General features: G+C 44.3%; 1 protein-coding gene across 1 annotated transcript in view; it reads right to left on the reverse strand.

Moving 5' to 3' along the window:
* The window catches only part of FRMPD1 (FERM and PDZ domain containing 1), a 128,230-nt gene that overhangs the window by 38,096 nt on the left and 62,600 nt on the right, over nucleotides 1-27,534 (reverse strand). The window contains exons 2-4 of the mRNA XM_066604441.1: nucleotides 7,763-7,867; nucleotides 4,489-4,649; nucleotides 1,993-2,095 (exon numbers count right to left, since the gene is read on the reverse strand). Coding sequence (XP_066460538.1) covers nucleotides 1,993-2,095; nucleotides 4,489-4,649; nucleotides 7,763-7,863 — 365 coding nt within the window. The 5' untranslated portion in view covers nucleotides 7,864-7,867. The remainder of the gene's footprint in view (nucleotides 1-1,992; nucleotides 2,096-4,488; nucleotides 4,650-7,762; nucleotides 7,868-27,534) is intronic.

Raw genomic sequence — 27,534 nt, forward strand, 5'->3', positions numbered from 1 at the left:
AACCCCAATTTTGGTAACCTATAACATTTAACTTGAGGGCACTAAAACGTTTGAGTGAGTGAATTAACTTTTTTGTAATATCTGTATATTTATTGACATTTTTAAGAAGAAAACAAAAAGCACAATAGACGGAGTACATTATAATGTCAGAATTGTACAATAACACTTAGATTCCACCAAGAGGGCAGGAAAATAGGCATAAACTCATCACTGATGACATATAGAATTTGCCTTCTTGAGTTGAAGAATCATAATAACAATAATGAGTAAATGTAGCGAGTATAAGTCGAGAGAGACAAAGGCAAGACATAACAGAAACATAAGGAAGGGATGTAGTAAATAGCGAAGAGTAGGGTAACCAGTGGAAACTGAGTCTGTCATATAAGATACAAATCTATCTGGTGACACAAGAGGTCCAAGGATAATCTCCTTTGAGAGGGTGCTATAACTTTAAAGGGACACTCAGCTTTTTTAACCTCAAAGTGGCATACAAGAGGCATCATCACTTTCAGGGTAACATTATGGCTTTCTAGGGGAAAATGAGGGAATTATTGCTTTGTAGGGGCACAACGGTGAGCATTATTACTGTGTAGGCGCACAAAGGGAGCAGTATTACTGCGTGGGGCACTAAGAGGGGCATTATGACTGTGTAGGAGCAATATTATTGCGTGGGGCACTAAGAGGGGCATTATTACTTCGTAGGGGCAATATTACTACGTGGGGAACAACGGCGGGCATTATTACTGTGTAGGGGCAATATTACTGCATGGGGCACTAAGAGGGGCATTATTACTGTGTAGGAGCAATATTACTGCGTGGGGCACTAAGAGGGGCATTATTATTGTGTAGGAGCAATATTATTGCGTGGGGCACTAAGAGGGGCATTATTACTTCGTAGGGGCAATATTACTACGTGGGGAACAACGGCGGGCATTATTACTGTGTAGGGGCAATATTACTATGTGGGGAACAACGGTGGGCATTATTACTGTGTAGGAGCAATATTATTGCGTGGGGCACTAAGAGGGGCATTATTACTGTGTAGGAGCAATATTACTATATGGGGAACAATGGTGGGCATTATTACTTCGTAGGGGCAATGTTACTACGTGGGGAATAACAGTGGGCATTATTACTGTGTAGGGGCAATATTACTGCGTGGGGCACTAAGAGGGACATTATTACTGTGTAGGAGCAATATTACTGCGTGAGGCACTAAGAGGGGCATTATTATTGTGTAGGAGCAATATTATTGCGTGGGGCACTAAGAGGGGCACCATTGCTGTGTAGGAGCAGTATTACTGCGTGGGGTACAACTGTGGGCATTATTACTGTGTAGGAGCAATATTACTGCGTGGGGCACTAAGAGGGGCATTATTACTGTGTAGGAGCAATATTACTGCGTGGGGCACTAAGAGGGGCACCATTGCTGTGTGGGCCATTGAGAAGATCATTGTTCCTCTGTGGAATAGAGAAGATGACATTCTTACTTTGTGGTGCGCTATTAGCCGCTATGACACAATATGTGGCATTATCTGTTTGGCGCTGCTTTTAGGAGCACTATCGGCACTATTGTTTTCAGGGGTTCTGTCCATGTGGCACTATTGTTTGTGTATGGAGGGGGGTGTAATTACACAATAGTTTCTCTGCTTCTATGTAAATGATCAGTTTATAAAATGGTATAATTTACAAGTTAAATAATTCTAATGACCAAATGTATCAGTTAAGTAATTCTAAGTATTGTGTTCTGTACACACACTACAGAAGATTAGCACGCTGCTATCATTACCCATGTTCTCTAACGGCATGCAGTCAATATCACACCGCAGGATACTTTCCGAATTTCAAACAGCTTACCGAATGGAATCAGCAAGATTTAGCTGCGGTATTGTCTTTTTGCTTATGTCATGCATAATCCAACAGAGATAATGTACTGAGCTGAAAGCTGCTCTGCTACACTTCGCCCCAGTGGCTGCATGTACGATGCATTACCTGACCATGTTTGCTGCCTTCTGAACATGGATGTTTTCCACATTTTCATTGTTGATGGCGAAGATTTGATCACCTGGTAATAGTTTCCCTTCAGCTGGACCGCCTTTAAAAATAAGTGAAGTATTTATTAGTCCAGCATCAGCCTATGTAATAGAAGCCCGCTTCTACCGCATATCCCATGGGATCGCAGACACATCTGCCTTCACACAGCCGCATCCATCATGTGTATATACACTCAGCGGACAGTTATCAGCACCTTTTTTTTGGCCCACCTTTTACCCATTCTCATATATACTTATATATAGCATTTTACTGTGAGTTATAAAATGCTTACACCCCTGTGTCTGTCAGAACCATTTGTAGGTGCTTGACTGAAGGACACTTTGTCTCACAGCGCCCAGTGGTGGTACAAGGGACAATGACGGCTCAGCGATATGTTCAGGACATCCTGCAGCCACATGTGTTCCTCTCATGGCGGCTTCCAAGAGGCATGTTACAGCAAATGTGCAGTAACAAGCTGCAGGATACCATATGGAACCTGTATGCTTCCATGCCCGCCTGTACTCCATCTTGTATCCAAGTTTGAGGCGGTATAACAGGGTACTAGAGCCTCCATGCCCGCCTGTACTCCATCTTGTATCCAAGTTTGAGGCGGTATAACAGGGTACTAGAGCCTACATGCCCAACAGTATCACATCTTGTATCCAAGCTAGAGGCGGTACAACAGGGTACTAGAGCCTCCATGCCTACCTGTATTACATCTTGTATCCAAGCTAGAGGCGGTACAACAGGGTACTAGAGCCTCCATGCCCACCTGTATCACATCTTGTATCCAAGCTAGAGGTGGTAAAACAGGGTACTAGAGCCTTCATGCCCGCCTGTATCACATCTTGTATCCAAGTTTGAGGCGGTATAACAGGCTACTAGAGCCTCCATGCTCACACGTATCACATCTTGTATCCAAGCTAGAAGCAGTACAACAGGGTACTAGAGCCTCCATGCCCGCCCGTATCACATATTGTATCCAAGCTAGAGGCGGTACGACAGGGTACTAGAGCCTTTATGCCCGCCTATTTCACATCTTGTATCCACGCTAGAGGCAGTACAACAGGGTACTAGAGCCTCCATGCCCACCTGTATCACATCTTGTATCCAAGCTAGAGGTGGTACAACAGGGTACTAGAGCCTCCATGCCCACCCGTATCACATCTTGTATCCAAGCTAAAGGTGGTACAACAGGGTACTACAGCCTTCATGCCCGCCCGCATCACATCTTGTATCCAAGCTAGAGGCGGTACAACAGGGTACTAGAGCCTTCATGCCCGCCTGTATCACATCTTGTATCCAATCTAGAGGCTGTACAACAGGGTACTAGAGCCTCCCTTCAAGGTGTCAGTTCTCCATAATAAGGCCAGTCTCTCACAGACGGATCGGATTCCTCATGCGGAATCCGGCCCTGACCGCAACCCTATGTACCTGAATTATCTTTACTGCGGATGACCGGGGACGACCACCGTCGGTCATGAACAGTAGAGATTTTAAAAATCTTTGTATTTCCCGCGCCATAGCTAGGCGATGGCGTGGGTATCCGCGGCCAATCCACAATGTCAATTGCGGATGGGTCGCAGGTCGGACAGCTTCCATTGACTTCAATGAAAGCTGTCCATGCGGAATCTGTACAAAAATAGAACATGCTGCGATTTAATTTGATGTGAGCGGACATGTGAATGTTCTATCTTTGTAATGTGCGCTGAATGCCACGGATCGTCCGTTCGGGTGGTGAACGCAAATTCTGCAATTCAAATCCGGTTGTATGAGACCGGCCAAAATGCTCCTTTTGCTCTGATATTGTAAACACTTATATCAACATCCCAATCACACAGAGAAAGTTTTATTTGATTCCGACAACTTCTAGGGGAGGACGAAAAGTGACATCAAGTACAACATCTCACAGAAAACTCCATTCAAATCCACATATTTGTCTACCTCTTACTAATAAATGCTAACAGTTCTGCCATGTTCATGTATAAAGAAATGCCCCAACAAGACTCTGCAATTGTGACATTGTAGCAAAGTGGGAACATATTACCGCAGTTACTTATATAAGGCAAGAGGCAGATAAGAACAGACATAAAGGTGGTTTTCTGCTTAAACGCATAGTAAAAACTATAAAGTATCATGATACTTTAGGGACATGTCCCACATAGTACCACATACAGATGCAGCAAAGTTTCACTTGAGTGTGAAAACTTTCTGTGACAAGTTATCTTATCTCGGGCCACTGAAAAGCTATTGTTCTTTTATATCTTACCGCAACAAAAGCCATTGCAAGATGATTGGAAGGGCAAATAAACTGCGGTACAGAAAGCTATGATGCGTTAAAAGTCAAGTTAAACTTTGCAGCATCTGTAATGCATGGGCTATACAAATGACTAGATTGATTCATGACCTTATCTGCATTGCATGCTTTGTGCTTAAAGTGAAAAGTCCACCGACCTGCAGTAACAGCTGTGACAGTAAGAGGGAGGTTGCGAGATATGTCGAAGCCATAGCTGACAAGGTGCGGATCTTTCTTTATGTCTAATGTGATCTTCAATGAACATGAATATTGGTTTGGACCAATGGATGGACTGTCTCCAGTTGATGTTCTTCCACTTCTAAGAACAAGAATGAGAGGAGGCTTACACCAGTAACGGTAGAGTAAGACGTGCGAGGTCAGTGATGTAGTAGACATCAGACAAGTTCCTATATACGGTGTGTTATAACCATGTTGGTTTGGGTCATTTTTCCTTGTTGCATCCTTTTTGAGAACTGACTAAGGACTTGCTGCATACTGTGACCACAATCCACATTGTAACAACAGTAAGGCTGCTTTCACATCTGCGTTCGGGATGTCTTTTCCTGCTCCGTTATGGGAGCAGGGAAGGGGAAACCCCTGGCCAAACTGATCCGCCTTATGACAGAATCGGACGGAGCTGAACGGACCCTATCGACTATGACAGGGTCCGTTCCGTTTCCATTCAGCTTTCTTCTGGTATTTCTTCTGGTATTTTGTGACAGATCTGTGCAAAACGGAGGTTCCTACGCAGATGTGAAAGCTGTCTAATACAGAACTAGAAATGTTCATTTTACATTAATAGGACCAATGGGTTACACCTCTGTCACCCCTGAAAGAACATATGCCACATCAGTTACAATAAAGAGTTAGGGCTCCCTCACACAGGCGTTTGCGGTTTCAATACTTAGCTAGCAGGCGCCGTCCGGGCCCCTGCTGCTGCTTTCTAGAGATCCTGGCACTTGTCATCACCGACAGAGGATCTTTTGCTAGTGACTGGGTTTCAAGACCCGGCCTCCAGCAAGAGATTGCTCTGATTGGCTGAGCCCGCTGAGTGTCAGCGGGCTCAGCCAATCACAGCCAGCGCTGAATGCACCAATCACACCATTCATTGAATCCTTGAATCCGCTGCCGATTCATTTCCATAGGCGACGCACGGCTGAAAATGACCAAAGATACAACATGCATCGCTGTCAAGGCGCAGCGTTGAAGACGCTGCATTTTGACGCTTGTGTGAACAGCCCCATTGAAATGAATGGGAGCGTTGTACAACGTTTAACACAATGCTGAAAAGCCAGCGCTAAACGCTGTTCAAAAACGCCTGTGTGAGGGAGGCCTGAATGAGCATGGGTCTGAGCATGGCTGGCCTATTAATCAAATACTATTAGGCTAAATTCATGCTTGTTTTGTATCTATATTTGGCAGGATGGTTTTAAATGGTCCCACCAAAGAGAGAGTCAGAGATATCTATGCTTATACAGTTGCATATATCTGCTATTTGTATAGAGTTGTATGTTTGGTGCTTTGATGTACATTTGGGGCTTGCAGCATTCCAACATATCCTGTCTCATGGTATACCAAGAGGACATCCTTTTGGCAAATATTTGCCTATTATAGTCTAGGGCTATGGTTGGAATTGAACCTAATTGTTATTTATCTCTCTGGGCTCCTGCGGCAAGTCACTGCAGGCAGCTGCTGATGGTCACATCTGATAGACAACCAGACATAATGACTCCTTTGTTCTGACACAACCCTACAGGATTGGGCTGTGGCTCTCCTCCTCTGCACTATGCTGTTGAGTTGCCAACACAACCAGTGCCTGAAGATAACACCATTCTTAAAAAGAAGGAAAGTATTAACTGGCTCAGCAACATCAAAAGGCCTAGAAGAGCACAGAAGGCAACTAAAGTGGATGATTGCCGAGTTCTCGAGGAGGTAGACATATCATTGTCAAGGTCTACAATCAAGAGACACCTCCATGAATGTAAATACAGAGGGTTTATGTAAAAATACAAACCACTGGTAACACCCAATAACGGAAAGGCCAGAAAAAACTTTTGCAAAAAAACTCCTGATTCTGGACAAGATGGTCAGATGAAACTAAGATTAGCTTGTATCAGAATGTTGGGAAGAGGACAATGTTAAGATGGAAAGGAAGGGCTCATGATTCAAAGCATATTATTATCTGTCACCCATGGTAGAAGTAGTCTTATAGCATGTACTCAGGGGTGTAGCTGTAGGGGGTGCAGAGGAAGCAGTTGCTACCAGGTCCTGGAGCCTTGGGGGCCCAAAGGCCCCTCTATTTTATAAGAAATGGATGAATGAAGGGCCATGTTACAGATCTTGCATTGGTGCCTCCCTACATTTAGCCTCTACCTAATCTTAATTTAAGATCCTAGCAATGCCCCACCTGCCAGTGTTACATTGATGGGCTTCTTAAGTGACCCAACAATACAGAGTAAAGTTGTGGGGGCCCCATGCTGAACCACTGCATCCGGACCCCCGAGCCTTTAGCTACACCTCTGCATGTACTGCATGGTGCGAATGGAGCTGGGTCATTAGTGATGATGTAGGTGGATGAATTCTGAAGTGTATAGAGTGAGGCCTTCTGCTCAGATTCAGCCAAATGCTGCAAAATTACTAGGATGGTGCCTCACAGTACAGATGGATGATGACTCAAAACATACCGCCCAAGAATCTCTTAAGAAAAAGAAATGGAATATTCTTCAATGGTTGAGTCAGTCACCTGGTCTCATCATGGTTGAGCATCTTTTAAGTCACAGTCAGGGCTTAATAGGAAGACCTCCATGACAGGTCTTGGGGCCTTCACAAGCCAACAGACTCTTATGGTAAGTGACTTTGAATGTTGCTGTAAGTATTGACAGTAACAGTTAAAGGATTAATTGCCAGATCAGAGTTATCTCCAATCCCAGCCATTCCGGCCAAGTGTCAACTGTTAAAGACAACTGACACTTACCATGTATGGAGCGACTCATCTCTTGAGGCCATCAGACTTGTGCCATATATATATATACGGTGCTTGTTGGGAAGGGGTTAAGCAGCGCTCAGAGACTTCTGTTACTGAGACTCTGCCACAACACTCAGAGCCGGATGCGTTGCTTTGAGTTACCTTTTACTGGGGTCAGTTTTCCAGTAACAGAAATCTCTTAGTAGAAAGCGCTATACACCTCTATGAGGACCTCCTCTGCTACCAGGAGCATCTGAAATCCAGCGAAGATAGCTGAATCAGCATAGTGCTTGGAGGAGCGCTGCAGACCCTTCATTCTATTGATCAGTGGGGGTCTCAGCAGCAGGACCCCCACTGATCAATCCTTTCAATATATCTATATGACAGGTCAAAGGTCAGTTGAAAGTGCAGCTAGTCTTTAAAGGAAGTTAGTACATAATTTAAAAAGTAGCTAATACTAAGCTTACCGGTTTGAACTGTCTCGTGACCGGCGCAGCCATCGCACCACCATCTGTTCTATTCTATGTCCTTTGCGTGTCTGGAATAGATGAGCTTCTGGGTCCTCCATTTACCTGAAGGGGGTTAAAATAAATGAATTCATGAATTGAAGTATACTGAACACGCTTCCATCCTGATTAACCGGTAAAGAGAAAGTTAGTCACCCTAAGAAACAAGTACCCAACGGGCCTGAAGCTTGTGCGGAGCACTACTGTGTCTTTAAACATTCGACAGTCGGAGGGTGCAAGAGTTAAAGCGTTCTCCCCTCCGGCCGGCGGAGATACCACGGAGCTCATCTTATTACACATTAACTATTTCTCCTGCAACAGTCAAATAATATCTTCTTTTCCAGTATTGTTCAGGCTGTGTGATGTTTTCCCACACAAGTTGTGTCTGATTGCAAGATGGACAGAACTCACACGGGGAAATTCGGCAGAGTTTCTCCCACTGTTTTCAAGCATTGCATGCACTATGCACATGGCGCACTGCTGCTGCCAGCCCCATTAAAAACAATGATGCAAGGGCATGCTTAAGATAGAACAAGCCGCCATTTGTTTCCCACGTAGCATCACGGTGACATGCAGGAAAACATTGCGTATGTGCATGGCTCTATTCAAAAAAATCAGGTTCATATTTGTGCGTCTCTCAATGCACAAATCACGCGCGATTATGACACCCGTGTGGAGGCGGCCTTAAATTGGTCTGATGTGGAGCAGTAAGGTATATATATATGTATATATATATATATATATATATATATATATTTGTGATATAAAAACTTAAAATCGCCCCTTTCTTTACCTCTTCGCTATGTTGTATGCTTGAGCTGCGTGCACCGCTTATTAGTATATTCTTATATTGTTTGTAGAACCCCTTAAGGACCGAGGGATTTTCATTTTCACATTGCAAGAGCCAAGAGAGCTTGCTTTCTTCTGATGAGTTGTATGTTTTAATGGCAGCACTCTGGGGAACATATAATGTGTTGGAGAACTTTTATTACATTTTTGAGAGCAAGAAGGCGCACCCCTCCTCCCCCTGAAATTTCGCCATTGTTCTTTTTGTTTTGTTATTATGGCAAAAATAACACAATAACTTTCTCATCTGGATCAGGACAATTACTGCAATACCAAGTTTATAGAGATTTTTTACTGCTTTAACACAATAAAACAGCTTTTTAAAAGAAAAAATTTACTCTGCATTGCCGCATTCTACGACCCAGAGCCTTTTCATTTCTATTGGCACCAATTTGAGGTTGATGGATGTAACTTATGCATTTTTGGGAGGCGAAAACACACAAAAAAAATAGCGATTCTGGCATTTGTTTTTTAGATTTTTTTTACAGCGTTCACTATGCGAGATAAATAACAAAATATTTTTATTGTTTGGGTTGTTACAAACGCAGTGATACCTATTATGCCTTTTTTTTTGTAATTTATCCATTTAAAAGTTTTTGTGGGAAAAATGTGTATTTTTAAAAAAAATTGGATTTTATAAAATTTACACTCTATTGAACTTTTTTTGAGACTATTGTTAGACTCTGAAGCAGACTTGAAGATGCGATCGCTCAATCATTAGGATAGTACACTACATTATGTCACGTCGGTCTTCTGGGATCTGTGGTACTACAGATGATCTGCAGCTTTCCTGCTCAGGTGTGGGGATTGTGCTGGCTTGGAATGTGTGTCTCCAGTCAGCCAATCACTGCAGGTCAGTACACATAAAGCTGCTGTTGCAACGGTTCTGGGATTGCCACCTTGCTGGTAGCCCAGATCTGGTTTTGGAGCTGTTTCTACATCTTCTGGCTCAGTGGGTGTGCTATTTGGTGTGACTTGCTTGGTCGTACCTATGGATGATTACTTGGGCTATTTAGCCTGGGTGGAGACTGAGCTGAACTGCGGTTGATTCTTAGTCTCTCCCTGACTGGGCTAGCAGTCAGAAAGTTCTTGCTGGATCATTCAGTTACTTGCTGCAGTGTAAAGCTAAGTACTGCATTTGTTTGCATTGTTGTTTTGGTTTTCTGGTTTTATTTCTTTTCCCCACGTAGGGTAAACTAGGGACTGAGGTACGTGGTTGAGGCCGTCCTTATTGGGGCGATTGCCCTGATTTTAGGCAGGGTCCTTCCCAGGGTTTTCTTTGCATAGGTACAGTCTTTCCTGTATTTTTGTTCCATTCTTGTTTTGTCGTTTATTTACATTTTTGGTAGATCTGCAAGTGACAGATCCAGCACATGCAGGTTGAATGTAACAGCTGTCTTTCCAGGTGTGGGTCTGTTCAGCTTTCTCTGTTCTCATTCTCTCTCTGTGTGTGGTGTGAGCAGGTTCTAAGTGTAGTGGCTGCAAGAAAGGTTTGTGTCTTGTGGTTTTGTTTGGTTGTGTCGCTGGACTTCTGGTTAGTGTAGGGACGGACCAGTGGTATTGCCAGGAGCCATGACATGGCCTGCTAGCTTCCATATTTTGGCCAAAATGTGAACAAATATCTGGCATTTATAGCACTAACATCTGCTACTAGTGTTTTGCATTTTGGCTGCTGTATGATGTGATTATGGCTCTGTGTGTCTTCTTATCCTGTCCAGTTGCCCCTGTCGGTTGTGGCATGTGTATGCATCCTAACCTGGATGCATGGTTTCCCAGGAGCAGCAAGGGCCCAGATCCGAAGACCACAAGGCCACCCCCTATTGGGGCGATGTCCCCGTTCAGGTAGGTCCTTGGTCATCTTCCTTTGTAGAAGATAGGAAGAGGTGGTTGTTTCACCTGGTGTTCCCTATCCGGGTAACTTGCCCACACAAGCGCAACACATTAGTAATGGATTGTACTAAGGCTATGACGGCAGGGTCTAGTAGTTCGAGTTACATGGCAGACATGGAGGCCTACTATGGAAAGCCATTGGTACCTTGCGCTCGCATAAGGAGATGCTGATGGGTAATAAAACGAGCCTCCTTCCTCTCCATCCACTTACACGATGCAGCTGTTATTGATTGTGTCATGTAAGGGGTTAAATGGCCAGGGTCTAAAGCTTCTCTGCTCTCTGTCAGTTAGAGCAGGTGCCTGGCTGTAAGCAGTCACCCAAGCCACCACCTTAACAAGATGTATGTGCACCTTTAAAGCCCATTAGGGAGGTCATTAAGAAGCGTATTAGCTATCACTAAGGGGATAAAACCTCTCAGATTTAGGTAGGTAGATGATGTAGTGAGAGTCATTGTGACGGACAACAATCAAACCACATTTTATTAGTAACTGATACAGGAATCAAGGTAATTCCAATGGGGTTCATTTACTTTTTCTTGAAACTGTAGGCCAACAGCAGAAAATCTAAAATTCCAGCAGGTTATCATTATCTTCTGCCTGTTGAGGAGGCTTTTCCAATGATAACATTAAAGGGAAATTTCCAGAAACAGAAAAATATAGCAGCTTTCTTCCAAAAACAGTGACACACCTGTGCGCAGGTAGTGTTTGGTACTGCAGCTCATCCTCATTCAGTCTGGGGATGTTAGTTTTATACTTGCCTTCCCCGCCATTCCCCCATTGTCAGCACTCAAACCCGCTGCTGAATGCATTGAGCAACGACATGGCGATTACCAAGTAGTCCTCCCATTCTATGCAGGACTACTTAGCACACACCTCAATGCACTGCAGCAGCGGGTTTGAGTGCTGACAACGGGGAAATGGCAAAGGTGGTAAGTATAACACTTACATCCTCAGACTCAGCAGTCAGCTCCTTAGCTTAGCTCATAGGGTTCAAAGTAACCGACAAGAGTCACTTTAAGTAAATGTCACCTAGAAGAGGCTGAAAAACTGTTATTATAAACTATTATGTAAATGCCCCAGACAGATAGCGCCTCCAGTCTGCAAACAGTTTAATGCTCAAGGCCAAGTTTTTGCATTGAACACCACATTGTCTTTAGTACTAGCTCTCCGACTCTCAGCATGTAGGATTATCACATGTCAGCAATAGTGGTTTGAGAGTAGAACTATAATTAATGCTGGAAGATAATGAATATATGTGTTTTGTAGATGTTATGATGTGTTTTGACTAGGTTGAAAGTGGTTTGTCTCATTTTTGTGTGGGAAAAACATATCCATAACCCTGTTATCATATTGATAAGAACTCCTGAGTTTGTGGGCTGAAAGGACATTCCTTAAAGGGTTTTGTCATTACAAAAAAAAAAAAAAATTTTTACTCATTCCTCCCTCGTCAGTATTCTTACCGCATCTTCTCTTCCTCGGTCTCCTGGCTCCTGCAGTCCCCGGGGTCACCTCACCTCCAGTCGGCCGGATCCTCTTCCTCCTGTTTTGTAGTGTTCATTCACGGCAGTCTCCTTCCAGCAGGTCTGTGTAGGTTATGTCACTAGTGATGTAGCGTTCACTGCCTAGCATGGATTACTGATCTATTGCCAAGACTGCTCATGCGTGCTGTCTAGAGCTCACATACTATTGACGCGAGACAATGCGCATGCGCAGTCTCGGCAATAGATCGGAATTCCATGCTAGGCAGTGAATGCTACGTCACTAGTGACCAGGTACACTGACCTGCAGGAAGGAGAATGCCAGGAATGGATGCTTCGTCACAGGAAGAAGAAAAATCGTCCGGCTGGAGGTGAGGTGACCCGGGAGACTGCAGGAGACAGGAGAAGATCAGCGGGGAGAAGGTGCGGTAAGTAGACTGCCTGGCGAGGAATAGGTAAGTATTGATTTTTTTATTGATTTTTTTCATGACAGAACCTCTTTAATAAATATGTATTTCAAAATTATTATATATCAAATGAAAAACACAAATGCCATCCATGCCAAGCACTGAACCCTTTCCAATCCACTGTCTGACGTCTGAAGACATTCTGATTGAAGCCTGTACAGCTCCAATATCGGAAGACAACCGGCAGGGTATTCTTACTGTATATTATTGGCTGCTCTGTTGTCGAGGGGCCTCTCCAGCATGTCCCATACCGCAGTACTGGCTCTAGCCAGCAGATGGCGCCATTGTATAATGGCAGAAAGAAAAAGCCCCCTAGGAAACCCTGAATCCAAAATTGGATTGCAAAGGGTTAAAATAGATACTTTGTAAGGCCTCTTTCAGATGAGCGTGCTTGTAAACATCTGTATTACATCCATATGTTATCAGTATTTAATCTGTATTTGCTTTTACTGGTTTTATTTTCTGCTGGGCAAAATCACATCTGTCGTTTGGTCCAATAGAAAATAATGGCAATGAATACAAATACAGATGCAGCCACATTTTTTCAGTCTCCATAGTCATCAATAAGTGTATTATATTCATAAAACAGATGACACTGGTGCATGCTGCATTTTCAAATATGTGTGTATTTTATAAACCCATGTAAATACAGTAGATTTATAGATTTTCAATTGCTTTGTTAATCACAGCTGAAGACCCGGAGGAGAAGGCAGGAGTGTTTTTTTTACATAGCGCTCAATAAGTGCACTGTAGTGAATGGAGAAACCAGAAGTGTCACTTCTGCTATTCGACCGAGAGATCATGTGACCACCGGGTGCCCCCTGCTAAAGCAGAGCTGCAGGGTGCTAGCAGTTCCGGAGCAGCTCTGTTACAACAGGGGGATGTTTTCCCCTGTAACTGGGGAAATGTGAAAATGACCCACCACCAACGCCAACCTAAACTGTCACCTTATGCGCCCTGTAATCTGAGGCTACAGAAATGATATAACAAAACTCTCAAAACAAAATGAGGAACCCATTCCTGTACTTTATTTTAGCATAAATATACTGTTAGGGCTGGTAGGGGCAGATGGACAGGGGACCCCTACGCCAGCCCTCTCCTGTGCCCCTACCTACTTGCCCCCCTGGGCTAAGCCCCAGGGTGACAACTAGGCGATGGCCCCTGCGCTGCACTATTGGCAGGGACCCACAGGAGGAGGGACAGGGATATAGGCCGGTGAGCACAGCGTAGCTGACTGGAAGCACAAATAAGCAAACCAGAGAGTAGTCATTAAACAGCCCAGGTCAAACAAAAAGACACGTGTGGAGTACAGGTGGGAAAAACAGAGGCAGAGTCAAACGAAAAGCAGAAGTCAGAAAACACTAAGGTCAGGTCAGATATTGCGGGTGAAGGCATATGAGTCAAACCAAACACTGGCACTAGTGTCTGGGCCAGCCAGGTCTATATACAGAATTCCCCACCCAGAGTGGCGAGGCAAAGTCACATGACACCTGGAGGGGATCATAAAGCCGCCTCCCGACGGTGGCACGCAGCAGCCTGAGCATCGCGTGGCTGACCAGCGGTCAGACGCGCCTGGCACAATGCGGGAAGCACTGCCGGCCGCCGCGACCAACCACCAGAGAGGGGGAACCCCTGACAGAACTGCCAGACCAGGTCTCTGCAGCACCCGGACGAGCCCCCTGCACCAACTGGACCCTGGCACCCCCAGTGGTAACCCCATATCTAACATATACTAATTTCAAAACTAAACAACTAGAAATAAAAAATAATGTATTTTTATGTTTTTAGCTTTCCATCTCTAATAAAACTAAAAAATGGAAAAATTTACATTTTTACATTTTACATGGTAGTAGGCGTTTTACGTGCCTAGGCCGCAATGCCATGGGTCCTGGGGAGACATTACCCCTTGCCTCCCCCTCGCCAGCTCACCTCCTCTCTCCTCCCCTCTGGCCGTTTGCAATGGGAGGGGCAGGGGTGGAGCTAAGCTCCTGCCCTCCCCGTCCCTTGTCCGCAGCCAGCAATGGGAGGGGTGGAGCTTAGCCCCGCCCCCTCCCATTGCAAACAGCGGCAAGGGGCGGAGAAGAGAAGAGAAGGAGGAGGGAGTTTAGCAGTCACACTGCTAAACTCCCTCCCACCTCCCTTCTTCGGCAGCTGGCATAGGCTCCCATAGGAATCTATGCAGCTGCTGCTGCCAGCATGAGGGTGCTTTTACGTTGCGGAAATACGCCCCTGTGCACTCATGCATTGTAAGCCAATGCATTAGGGGGGCAGCGTATATTGGCCCGTGTGAATAAGCCCTGAGACTAGGTCATCAATAGTTTTTGCCCAATAAACCCCTTTACAGATCCCAATCTTATCACAGTTTGGGACTCCCAACTAGGAGATGGCCATTTCGCTGTGTGAAGACCTGGATAAGATGCAGATATTGCAAAATTTGCACCTACCTTCTTTATATCTGCATGACTTAAGGACTTCTCTGAATGTTGAGCACCACTAATGGGTCCACAAGTGTCTCTATAATCAGCTGCACTAAATACATGAAAGCAAGGCCAGTCAATTCATACCTCACTTGCCATCATTAGCATTCGAGGCTGGCGGATTTAAAGAGTTTGTCCAGAATTAGAAAAACATTGAAGCAAAGGATATTTTCTGTGCGCCACTGAATATGGACAGTTGTCTTTTCATAGGTGAAGCCCCAGAATCCACTACTTCCAGAGGCAGATGCTCATTCATTATGCCTGTTCATGATGAGGCTTTAGTTTGTATGGTATTAACCCTTTCCAAGTACTTACTGTAGATTAAACTGCCGATAAGCCTGTGAAGATTGTTAAAAAGCAATTTGGCCATCTTGCTTACTGATGCACTCAAGTAAAACCCAGAAAATAAATCTGTCCATGAATCACTGCAGAAGGATTTCTCCCTAAAAGTCTATTAAAAAGAATGCGAATATTGTTAAGTCCGGGGCTCAGCAGAAGCGACGACACGAAGATCAAGGAAAGCAATTATTAAAACAAATGCAATGTATTAATCACTCCGCCAGAACAGCTTCTGTGAAACAATGGGGAAGGAGCGGCGCTCCGGCAGAGGACTCAGAATACAGGTTTTATGGCCATTAACAAAAAAGCAGCATATTGAAGGAGAACATTTTGACATTCATTGTCAGCCCGACTGCTGCATTTCAAGAGGATGCCCATTAAGATGTACCTACAGTCTATGGGATGTACAGTATCTGCTTGTCTATCACTGAAAAGTCTCATCATTTGAAAATTACAATTTGTTAACATTTTCGTGTTTATATATTTTTCATGTATTTTTTTTCAAACTGATAGTATATGTCTTTATTAACCCAATAAGAACCAAACACGGTGCAGTATCAAAGCTCCTGCTTCTGCTACATAGCAGGAGCAGGTAAGGTCTTCCGATGTCTTTGACAGCTGAGGACCTGGAGGAGAAGGCAGAAGCATTTTTTAACTGCTTTTGCCTTGTCTCTTGCAGGCTACCGAGCGCTATGTGGTGAATAGTGAAAGTGGAAGTGCTACATCCACTATTCGACCCAACAGTCTCGTGACTACTGCGTGCTCCCTATAATGGCAGAGCTGCAGGGTCTTAGCAGATCCCGATCAGCTCTGCTAGTGACTATTATTACTAAAGGAGGATGTTTTCTTCCATAACTAAGGCACCCATGGATGCTCCAGCTATAGTGGAAAAGTGTGAAATAAAAAAAAAGCCAAGTGAATGACCCCCAGAGGTCTTATATGACATCATGGAGGACAAAGATGTAACAAAAAATACGTAAAAAAAGAAAACAACTAGAGATGAGCGAGCCCGCTCGGTAAGGTCAGTTACTCGAGCGAGCATCGCTCATCCCGAGTGACTGCCTTCTCGTCCAAGCGTGCTCGGGGGGAAGGCGGGGGAGAGCGGGGAAGGGGAGTGAGAGAGATCACTCACGCTTGGACCAGAAGGCAGTTACTCGAGATGAGCGATGCTCGCTCGAGTAACTGACCTTACCTATCGTGCTCGCTCATCTCTAAAAACAACCCAATGCCAACCTAAACCGCCCCATATGCACCCTGTAATACAAAGCTATACAAGTTATATATCAAAACGTCCAAAACAAAATGAGGAACCCAACCTTGTACTTTATTTTAATGTAAATATACTAATTTTAAAAATAAACAACTATAAATCTAAAAAATCTTTTTTTTTAGGCTTTTTACCCCTAATAAAACTAAAAAAAAAGGAAAAGATCTGTGAAAAAAAGATATCAAAAATAGCCCTATATATCATGGAAAAAGAACAGCACATGGGTAAAATCCCTCAAAAATATATTTTTGGACCAAAACACCTTGTTTTCCCACTAAATACACTTCTCACTTATAGACAGGATAGGTGATACATTTATTATTGCTTGTGGCTTGACTACTGGGAACGCCGTAAATCACCTCAAGTCCCCTATGTGAATGTGTGTGCATGCCGACCACCATTCACTTCTATGAAGCTAGCTACGCACAGTGCTCAGCTATCTCTGCTAGCACAATAGAAGTGAATAGAACACTGATCCTGTATGTGCCGCTCCATTCACACAGGAGACTCAAGGACCACTGTTTGCATGATCATTGGGGACGGTTTTACATCGGCGACAAAATCACACAATTTTCTCGTGATGCGCACGTATATGAAGCCTGTGCTTTCCTGTGGGTTCCTTCATAGTAGTGATGTTTTGTAGGCTGCTACATTGTGAGAAAAAAAATCGTGGGTTGCTGAATATTGTCGCGATTTGCGAGGTTTTGTAGCCCATGTTTCCCCATGGAGCCTTCATTTCTGTTCCACCTCATTGCACAAAAACGTGTTTTTTATGCAGTGCGATACAACTTTTGCAATAGGAAATCCCACTGTAAAAGCCCTAAAATATCAAGCTGCATTAAAAAATAATATACATCACCTAACAGCCGCTGTCCGCTCCCCCGCACTTCTTCTCTGCATCTCTGGCACACTTGCTTGTACTTTCCCCTCAGCTCTTCCTGGTCAGGGGTTTAAAATCCCCGCCTCCAAGAAATGCTGGCTGTGATTGGTTCTCAAGCGCCGCGGCTCAGCCAATTACTGCAGCATTCGATGAACCAATCACAGCCAGAGCTTCCTGGAGGTGGGGATTTTGAACTTCTGATCAAGAAGCGCTGAGGGAAAACTACAAGCCAGTGTGCCGGAGATGCAGAGAAGACGTGCGGCAGAGCGGACAGCAACTGTTAGGTGATGTGTTTTTTTTTAATATATGCAGCTAGGGCTTATTTTTGGGATAGGGCTTATATTTCAAGCCCTCCATACCCCTGAAAATCCTGGCAGAAGAGCGCTACAAAGTCGTATGACTTTGTAGCGACACAAAATCGCAATATCGCCGGGATAAAACGCAGCAATATCGCACAGAGCACCGATGTGATATCCCTGCGATTTTCCCGTGGCAATATCGCTGTCGCCCGTGTAAAAGAGGCCTGGAGGTCCCAACAGTTGCAACTATAGAGGATAAATGTAATTCGTGGAAAAGGCTGTTACATTCCCAGCATAGCACAATGGAGTCCTACAACCCAAGGAATTATTGATTCCCATGCTAGATACACTTGCAAATATGAATTTACTGCAGTATAATATTAAGAAGCTACCATAACCACAGTTTTTTTCTTGATTTTTGGCCAAACATTTTAGAATTATGATGAAAATATACTAAATTCGGCATTTCCTGCGCTGGACTTTCCCCAGATGTGCACACTTCTATTCAAGGCATCCCCGCCACCTACGTGTGCTTACATTGAATCGTATGACTGGCCAATTTCTGGCAGAAATTGTACATAAATCTGTTGGTCTACGGTGGCCATGCCCCTACTGAATGCCCCCACCACTTTTGGAAAAGTGGCGGGGCAGCGCAGAGGGAAAAAAAGTCACAAAATTTATGCTCAAGTGGTTTTCTACAAAAATTTGCACTTTTGTAAGCCAGTATTCTGGTGTAGATAAGTCAGTAATTCTTCCCCTATGCAATAAATACATTCTGCACTATGAGGGTTGTTGCCTTCCTATAACTTGCAGTAAAGACCTCCTAAACTTCTGTATCTAATTCATAATGTCTGCTCATAAATATTCACTAGGGGCTCAACCACTATTAAGCCTTCTTCAAATACATAATTTAGCAGCTTCCTCTATACACTGACCATTCACTATTGGCCATGGGCCTCACTGAAGCTCTAGCCCTTAGCATCTTTCGCTTCTAAATAAAATTTCTTAAAAACTGTTCAATGGAAAACCAAAAGAAACATGATTTTAAGGACTTATTCGCATGGGTATATGCAATTCCAGTCCACAAAAATGCTGAGTTTTCACTGTGTGTATTTGGTGCTGCTAGGATCTGTTGTTCTATATGGGTTTCCAACAGCACACCTCCTCAGGTGTATTAATTGAGCTAGCTGAGTGTGGAGTTCTGCAGCCGGCAAATCCCCACTGGCCTGCTGCATATATATACTAGCCCTGGTTTTCCAACACCCTGGTGTTTGCTCCATGCATGGTGTTTGTGTATATTTGTCTGAACAGTGTTGTGTTCTGTGGGTCTGTGCAGATGGCCAGACATGAGATGTGAACAGTCCTGTTCTATGTCTTGTGTGAACAGCGCCATGTTCTGTATGTCTGTGCAGGTGGCCAGACTAGGATTATGAACTGTCCCCTTCATTAGTTAAGTTGGAATACATACTATAAAAAAGGGAATGGTCTTCCACTCACAATGGCCCACGAGGCTCAGCCTCTGGCTGAGCTTCATAGGCTTTATAGTACACTGCAATATTGAAGTATAGCAGTGCACTATAAAAATGATAAAAGATGGTGATATTCAAGTCCCCTAGTGGAAGAAAAATAAAAAACATTGGAAAAAAAATAAAAACATCAAAATCCCACCTTTCCACCTTTACTATGTAAATATGGAACTTGTATGGAATACAAAATGATGAAAATGTCATATGAATCAACAAATGTTACAATTAAAAAGTACAACTCATTCAGAAAAAAAATACCTCACAGCAAAGTTGACAAAAGAAAAATGTTAGGGATCTGTGATTGCAGCGATAATTCTTTTGATTCAAAAAGTTTTTATTAGGACAGAGTATACATAATATACGGAGCAATCCAATCTGTTATACAACAAATACAGACTCGCACCCTGTAAGGCTATATCATTCTCAAACTTTCCTCGCACAATCTGTGGGCCTACCTAAATAAAAGTCTAATTAGTCTAGAGGAAAGGATATAAACAAAACAAAGAGATAACGGAGAAATAAAGAAGGGGAAATGAACCAACACTTAGAACATAGGTGGGGACGGTAAACGGGAGGGCATGGGGAGAAAAAAGGGGGGGTTTGAAAGGGGTGACGGATGGGTCTTTGGAATGCCTCAAAAAAGGCCTTGTGTCCTGGTATGTTGGAGCCTCCATGGACTAGACTGTTTGGAGTGAGGGGTTTAACTCATAGTGCCAAGAGGCGCAAAAGCCACACGTTCACCCGAGCAGAAAAGGACGGACAACGAACCTATGACAAAACTGACCCCCGGGCCACCCACTCTGTGACTCCGGAGGTTGCCCTGAAATCTAGCCAGGGCTGCCAAACTGCATAGAACCCCTTAACAGCCATGTCCTCGTCCGCCCTCATCTCCTCATACCTCGCCAGCGTGTTAACTGCCTGGATCATAGAAGGGTGAGAAGTGGACCGCCAAAACCTTGGGATGATTTGTCTGACCGCCTGGACAGAGAAGTGCAACAGACCCTTCTAAGTCTTTGAGACGGACCCCGGGAACATGGACAACACTGCTGTCTTAAAGGTGAGCAGTACGTCCCCACCACACAAACTGTTATATAGGCTTGTTACATCTGCCCACAGTGTAGCCACCGGAGGGTATTCCCACCATATGTGGGACATATTACCCCTTTTGCCGGGTCACCTCCAACACGAGGGTGAGAATTGAGGAAACACTTTGTGTAGCCACTCCGGGTTCTGTACCACCGTGAGTGACAGTATCTTGAAACTTAGTTCCTGTAGTCTGGAAAAGATTGACCCTTAATGTGTCAGAACAAAAGCCTTTTGCCAAACCATCGGAGGGAAACGTCTTCCCAGCTCCTCCTCCCAGGCCCCCACATACCCGGGGGGTCGTCCCCCATCGCGATGGATAATTCTTTTTTTTTTTTTAATTGAAAAATTAGTTGGTCGTTAGGCCTCGTTCACAGAAGCGGTTTTTTTTTTGTGCACAAATAGCCATGCAAAAAGATCGCCGCTCACATGTGAAAAAATCATGTGAACGAAGCGAAAGGCGTGATCTACATTTGTGCATAATTTGCTTGTTCACACGATCCTTGGTGTGTGCTGCGTGTTAATCCAGATCCCATAGGAGTCAATGGGAATTCCTGCGCAAAACACAGGTCCTATCTTCTCTCCCTGCATGTATCTTAGATGCGGACATTGCAGCCATGCATGTCCTATCTTTTGCAGGTGCGATAATTTTGCGCGTCTAAAAATCGTTTATGTGAACGCTTCAAGTCAGTGCAGCGAGCCCCAGAGATTTTCTGAGCGTGCCACTAAAGGGGTTATAGGGTTTGTTCCATTTCTAGCTATTGTTGACCAATTGTTCAGGATAGGTCATCTACAGCAGATCAGCAGGTCTCTGGCATGTAGGACCGCCAGGGATTATCTGTTTCCCTGCGTTGGTGTGTTCTTGCACTGAGCTATTTTTCTGCAGGAAGCAGACAGCTCTGTACATTTTGCAGTGGCTTGGACTGGAATTGCAGGCACAGCATCCATTCACTTCAGTTGGACTCAGCCTGCAATACCAACCTGGGCCACTGTGCAGTGTATAGAGCTGTTTCATGCAGCAAAACAGCTCAGTATACAACAGCTGATTCCTCTGGGTCCCAAATAGGCGGATCTCAGCTCACCTGCCATTGCTGAGCTATCCTGAGGATAGGTTATTAGTAGTAGAATTGGGCCAACCCTGTTAAATTTCATGAGATGACAAGAATAAGTACATGAACTAAATGGTGTTACAAACTGGTGCAGAGGCACAGAGCACCCTTCCCGTGAGGTCTTACAATGTACAGGAGAAAGGGGAAGCAGACAGTAGGGGACGATAAAAGGCGCTCATATGTTACTGTGGTGGCAGTAGGGATCATGTTAGGTTGTAGTCTTTCTGAAGAGGTAGTTTTTTAAAATCCTTTTTTAAGGTGGTGGGGAGCCGGATGTGTTGGGGTTGCTGATGTGAGTTTTGGGGTATGGGACACACAGGAGAAATCTTGGATATGATTGTGTGAAGAGCAGACAAGAAGTCTATTGAAGATCGGGGATTACATGGGGGAAGGTATCGAGAGATTCGGTCAGAGATACATGGGGGGGGGGGGGGGGGCGGGTTGTGGACAGCTAGTATATCATTGATAATATTTTGAACTGAATCCACTGGGTAATGGGCAGCCAGATCAGATGAATCGTACAGTATATATGGGTAGCTCATTAAGATGGCTTCAAACCTACTGTCAATGTGCTGAAAGTTACATATAAAGATATAACCGCGCCAAAAGCAGAAAAAGTGGGAAATGTTGAGCTTAGCAGTAAAAAAGACAATGTTTATTGTTATTAGGCAAATTGAAGTACCAATAAATTATTTTCCAGTTTCCCCGCTCTTTTGCCTATTTAGACCGGTCTCACGCGACGGGATAGGAATTGCGGATTCCGCGATCGTTTGATGCACGGTAATACCTGGTGGAATCAAATGAATTGAATTACACAACTCTGCTCCCCTTAGCGGGTCGGAATCGTCGAATCCGCTTGTGGAAAATAGAACGCGGCATGTTCTACTTTACTGCGAAATCTGTGACAAAGAGTCCATTGTGCTCTATGGTTGCAGATATAGCCGCAGCCCATACGTAATGACATTGTGTGCGGGCTGTGGGTACCCGCGTCATCACTAAGCAGCGGCACAGGAAATATAAGCAATCAATAAAAAAAGGTGTCCTGCATATAACCGCCTGCGTGAGTACACGGTCATACGCAGTGCATTACGCAGGGTCACGCCGGGCTCACGGCTGGAACCCGCTGAAGTCCCCCACAAGCCGATTCTGCCTCCGTGTGAGTCGGTGTTATTCAGCTTTCTGTTGAAGTTGCATTTAATACATTTCTATGTCCGCGGCGCCCAGACGTTGCCCATCAGTCTGCTTTGTCCTTGAATTGAATGTCAACTTTTTAACACGGTGTTTTCAGGCCAAGCGTTTGGCACAAATTAATTTGTTAATATCCCTCTAGGGGGGTTGGAGCTCCACCTCTGATACGGAGCTTTAAATCCCCCGCATGCACATTGAGTTGACTGATAACATTCTGGCTGCCGCTAAGGGGAACTTAGGAGCTTAATTCATGCTGGTTCATTACTGAACTTACTTCATTAGGGCCCTTTCACACCGGCAGAGTTTTCTGTATTTCACACCACAAGCGGCAATAAATTCTGCACTTTGCGGTTTTCGCAGGTGGCCCGAATTCTTTAGCTATACAGAAGATTTGTGGTTCTGAATCACAAACATGCACTTTAGATGTGCTTAAATGTGCATTACCTTTAAGAAAAGTGGACATTCTTGGGGAAATTTATCAACACTTTCGCCAGTTTATTGGTGTAAAAAAGTTGCAAATTCCAGTGCATAAAATGTGACTTTTTAAAATTTTTCCCTGCACTTGCCACTTATTCAAAAGTTGAAGGGGCTTTCCACAGCTCAACAGATTTACTAAAATTTAGTCTAGAAGCTGATGTAAATGAAGCGGCAAGTCTATACCAGCCCATAGATGGCATAAATGTGATTTTCTGGTGTACAGGTTGCTATAGAATGTGCAGGAAACGGACAGCTCTGTACATTGCGCAGTGGCCTGGGTTGGTACTGCAGGCTGAGTCCTATTGAAGTGAATAAGACTCAGCCTGTAGTACCTACGGCAGCCAATGAGCAATAAACAGAGCTGTCTGTTTCCTGTATCAAAACAGCTAGAAAGGGACAACTCCTTTAAGACAGACATAAAAAAATCCCTGTCTTGATAAATCAGGACCTTTGGTTGGAAAGATTTGCAGTATTTATTAGGGTCCTTTTACACGGGACGACTGTTGGGCCCTTAAGTGTCTAACAGTCTTGCCAACAATTATCGCTCTCCTGCTTTCACACAGGATTGCTAATTGTTCACTGATTGGATGATGAGCGCGCCATTGATGGTTTCCAGACGCCCGCCTCCATTTAGAGTAAACAGGCAGTCGTGAATAGATGAACAATTGCCTGTTTACACAAACGAGTCATAGTTTGATTTTTATGCCTGCGTAAATGGCACGACAAACAATTAGCATTCGTCGTTCAGTCACTGCAAATGTTTACGCTGAACAATTGCCGTTTAGTTTCGTACGATCCAGCGATAAATTGAATGGTAACACAATTTTTGGTGACTGAAATTTTAGAACTTTTTTAGGGTCATAGATTCTGAAAATCACAATAATTTTTAGATGCAGTTTTTCACATATTGGTGACCTCTGACCTCTGCCTCTCTAACATGGTCTTTTAATACACAGTCAGAAAATTGACCCTCCAGCTGATTTTCATTCATACCATTTACTTTTCCAGCCTTTTGTTACCCCTGCCCCAACTTTTGTGAGATGTGTCGCTGCCATCAATTTCTAAGGCCTCATGTCCACGGGTAAATTAATATTTAAAATCCGCAGCGTTTCTCCCGCACGCGGATCCGCGCCCCATAGGGATGTATTGGGCACCCGCAGGTAGTTAAATACCTGAGGATGTCATTTTTCCCATCAGCCGCGGATCCGCGTGCGGGAAAAAATCCGGACATGCTCCATTTAGTGCGGGTCTCCCGCGGGGAGGGATCCGGCAGGCTTCTATTGAAGCCTATGGAAGCCGTCTGGATCCGCGGAACACCCGTACAATAATTAAAACTCACCTGTCCTGGACCCTGCAAGTCTCCCTTCCTTCCCGGCTGGATCTCCTTTCTTCGGCCAGGCGGATGTGCCCGGTGCATGTGCGCGGTATGCTGTCGGCGTGCCGAGCACATCCGCCGGGCAATAAAAAGAAAGAAGATCCGTCTGGGAAGGAAGGAAGAACCGCAGCATGCGGAGAGGTGAGTTTATTCCTATTTTTAGGCCGCATGTCCGCGGGGCAGGAGGGACCCGCTGCAGATTCTCCATGAAGAATCCGCAGCGGGCCTGATTTTTCCCGTGGACATGAGGCCTTAATGAGTTCATTTTTCAAAACTGCAATAGAAAAATATCTCCCTTCCCCCTTCTGATATGTTCTATTGTGAAGAAAATATAATTTCCAAATCATTGCGTTCTTTTTTTCCCTAACATTCATTTACATTTTACACAGCGTCCCAACTTTTTGGGCGTTGGGGTTGTATTCGTACAAAAGTGGAAATTGCTAAAAAACTAATGTTGCCTATTGCAAGTCGCCTTTCCAAAATATGATCTCTCAAAAACATAAGCGAAAACAAGACGACAGACAAACTCAACAGCTTTTCACTCTAAGGCAAAATTCATATTTTAATTTCAACAGACCAAAATAGCAGCACTTGTGTAGAGCACGCATGAATATTTAATGCCGACGTAGGAACAGGATCTGGCAATGTGTGCAGATGTCAACTCGTGGAGATCTTTATGGGCTGTGGCTGGAGGAGAATTGTCACTAAAAGTAAATATTAAGAACTGTTTGTTCTCTGGAGCAGTTTTTTTTCCAACTTATTGTCCTTGGCTGGAGCTTAGGCAGTGTCGATGGTGATGCCAACGGCCCACCAGTGGAATTTAATCTGGGGGCCCACCCATCAGCTGCATGGAAATATTACCTGCTCATTTTTGGACTCTGTGTCCCTCATGTGATCACCTTGACATTAAGGTACATCAAGGTGCTCTAACTACCTGAAGTCCTTGAAGTTCTGTTATGTGAAGTGCTTTACATTTTCAAATACAGGTTCCTATAACAAAACCCTGCCAATCACCCATTGCCCTCCCCAACAAGGATCCTCAAAAAATAAAACCTGAACTTGTGTACATACTCTATAATATTTTACTTTATGTATTCTTTTTGACTTCTTTTTTTCTGGGGGAACCAGAACTTAACTTTATATCCACAAGCTATAATTGCATTACTGCCAACAGCCCAAGATCTGCATGCTCCATATATGTCAGTGCAGCAATATACATTGAAATCTATGGCTCAATAGGCTCTTTCTGTAGCTCCGGTAAACTTCACTGAGGGAGATGCAGTCAAATGCAGCCACTTTTCCATTGACATGTATGGAGAATGTGGTGGATGGATATTCATGAATGGAGGTCAGGAGACCACCATTCTTCTGATGAGTGAAGGTGATCAGAGATGGCATTTAAGGCATATGCTGTGGATGACAATACTCCTTCAACCAGAGGCATACATTGAAGCTTCTGGGCCCAAGTGCAAAACCTGTAACTGGGTCCCCAACTATAATGCCAACTCTGCAGCTGTGTCGCAGAGTGAGGATGCTTGCAGCTGAATGCTGCATGCTAATAGGCTGAGGGGGCCGCCTGTCCTTGCATTTGTTCAGGAGGAAGGACTTATGGAAGGAGAGGATAGGCACTGCCGCTTGCTAGAATAGCAATGTTAGCTTGCACAGTAACTATCTCTTGGTGCACCACTCTAAGCTCAGGGAAAGAAATTATATTATTTCCAGTGTGGAGCCTGTCAGCTCAGGGGAACTTAGTCATATAGGGACATGCACGAGTTAGTCGAGGAGTCCACCAGCTCCCCGAAAGGCCAGTCCAGCCTGAGTTTAGGGCATCTTAAAATTTGAAGAGAATAAGAGTAATTATTCAAACCATAATATTACATAATTATATTTCACTATACTAATCCACCTAAACGTTTAGAAATCCTTGGTATAAAGTCATTCATCATTAATCTGATGGTGGAAGAGATCAGGAGGAATGAGCAGCTACTATTACTGAGGGCAGTAATTCACTTTGGATGAATTTTCTGCTCTAATCAGCAGTGAGGGGCAATGACCGGCTGCTACTCAGAGAGAGGAAGCAGAGGCAGCTGTGTAGTATTTAGTGGGCGTGGTTATGCTACACAGACTCTGAAAGAGGGGAGGAGGAGCTGACCTTGTGCATGTTTATGAGATAGACCAGATGACCAGTACTGACAACACACCTGAGCCAGAAACTTGAATTTAGAAAAGCTTGTACACCAAGAAGGAGGCTTTCTAAATGCAAGAGAAAAAAAACAATGCAAAAACAGATAAGGGCATCATTTTTTCTGCCGAAGCTTAGTAGGTATGTGTGTATTGATTTTTCATACATAATGGTTTCCACAGCCTTAAAGGGAGACCTGCTAGGACTGATAAGCCCAGGTTGTGGGCAGCAGGGTATGGTGAAAGGCACACTAATTTCAGTGGTCTGACAGTTTAATGATTTTGTAAAATTTACTTCTGAAACTTTGCAGGGCTGAACTGGAGATAAATCCAATGAAACCTCTGTATTAGAGATGAGCGAACACCAAAATGTTCGGGTGTTCGTTATTCGGAACGAACTTCCCGTGATGCTCGAGGGTTCGTTTCGAACAACGAACCCCATTGAAGTCAATGGGCGACCAGAACATTTTTGTATTTCGCCGATGCTCGCTAAGGTTTTCATGTGTGAAAATCTGGGCAATTCAGGAAAGTGATGGGAATGACACAGTGACGGATAGGGCAGGCGAGGGGCTACATGTTGGGCTGCATCTCAAGTTCACAGGTCCCACTATTAAGCCACAATAGCGGCAAGAGTGGGCCCCCCCCCCCCAACAACTTTTACTTCTGAAAAGCCCTCATTAGCATGGCATACCTTTGCTAAGCACCACACTACCTCCAACAAAGCACAATCACTGCCTGCATGACACACCACTGACACTTCTCCTGGGTTACATGCTGCCCAACCGCACCCCCTCCCCCCCACAGCGCACACCAAACTGTCCCTGCGCAGCCTTCAGCTGCCCTCATGCCAC

Source organism: Eleutherodactylus coqui, chromosome 5 (genome assembly GCF_035609145.1).
Source record: "Eleutherodactylus coqui strain aEleCoq1 chromosome 5, aEleCoq1.hap1, whole genome shotgun sequence".
NCBI lineage: Eukaryota > Metazoa > Chordata > Amphibia > Anura > Eleutherodactylidae > Eleutherodactylus > Eleutherodactylus coqui.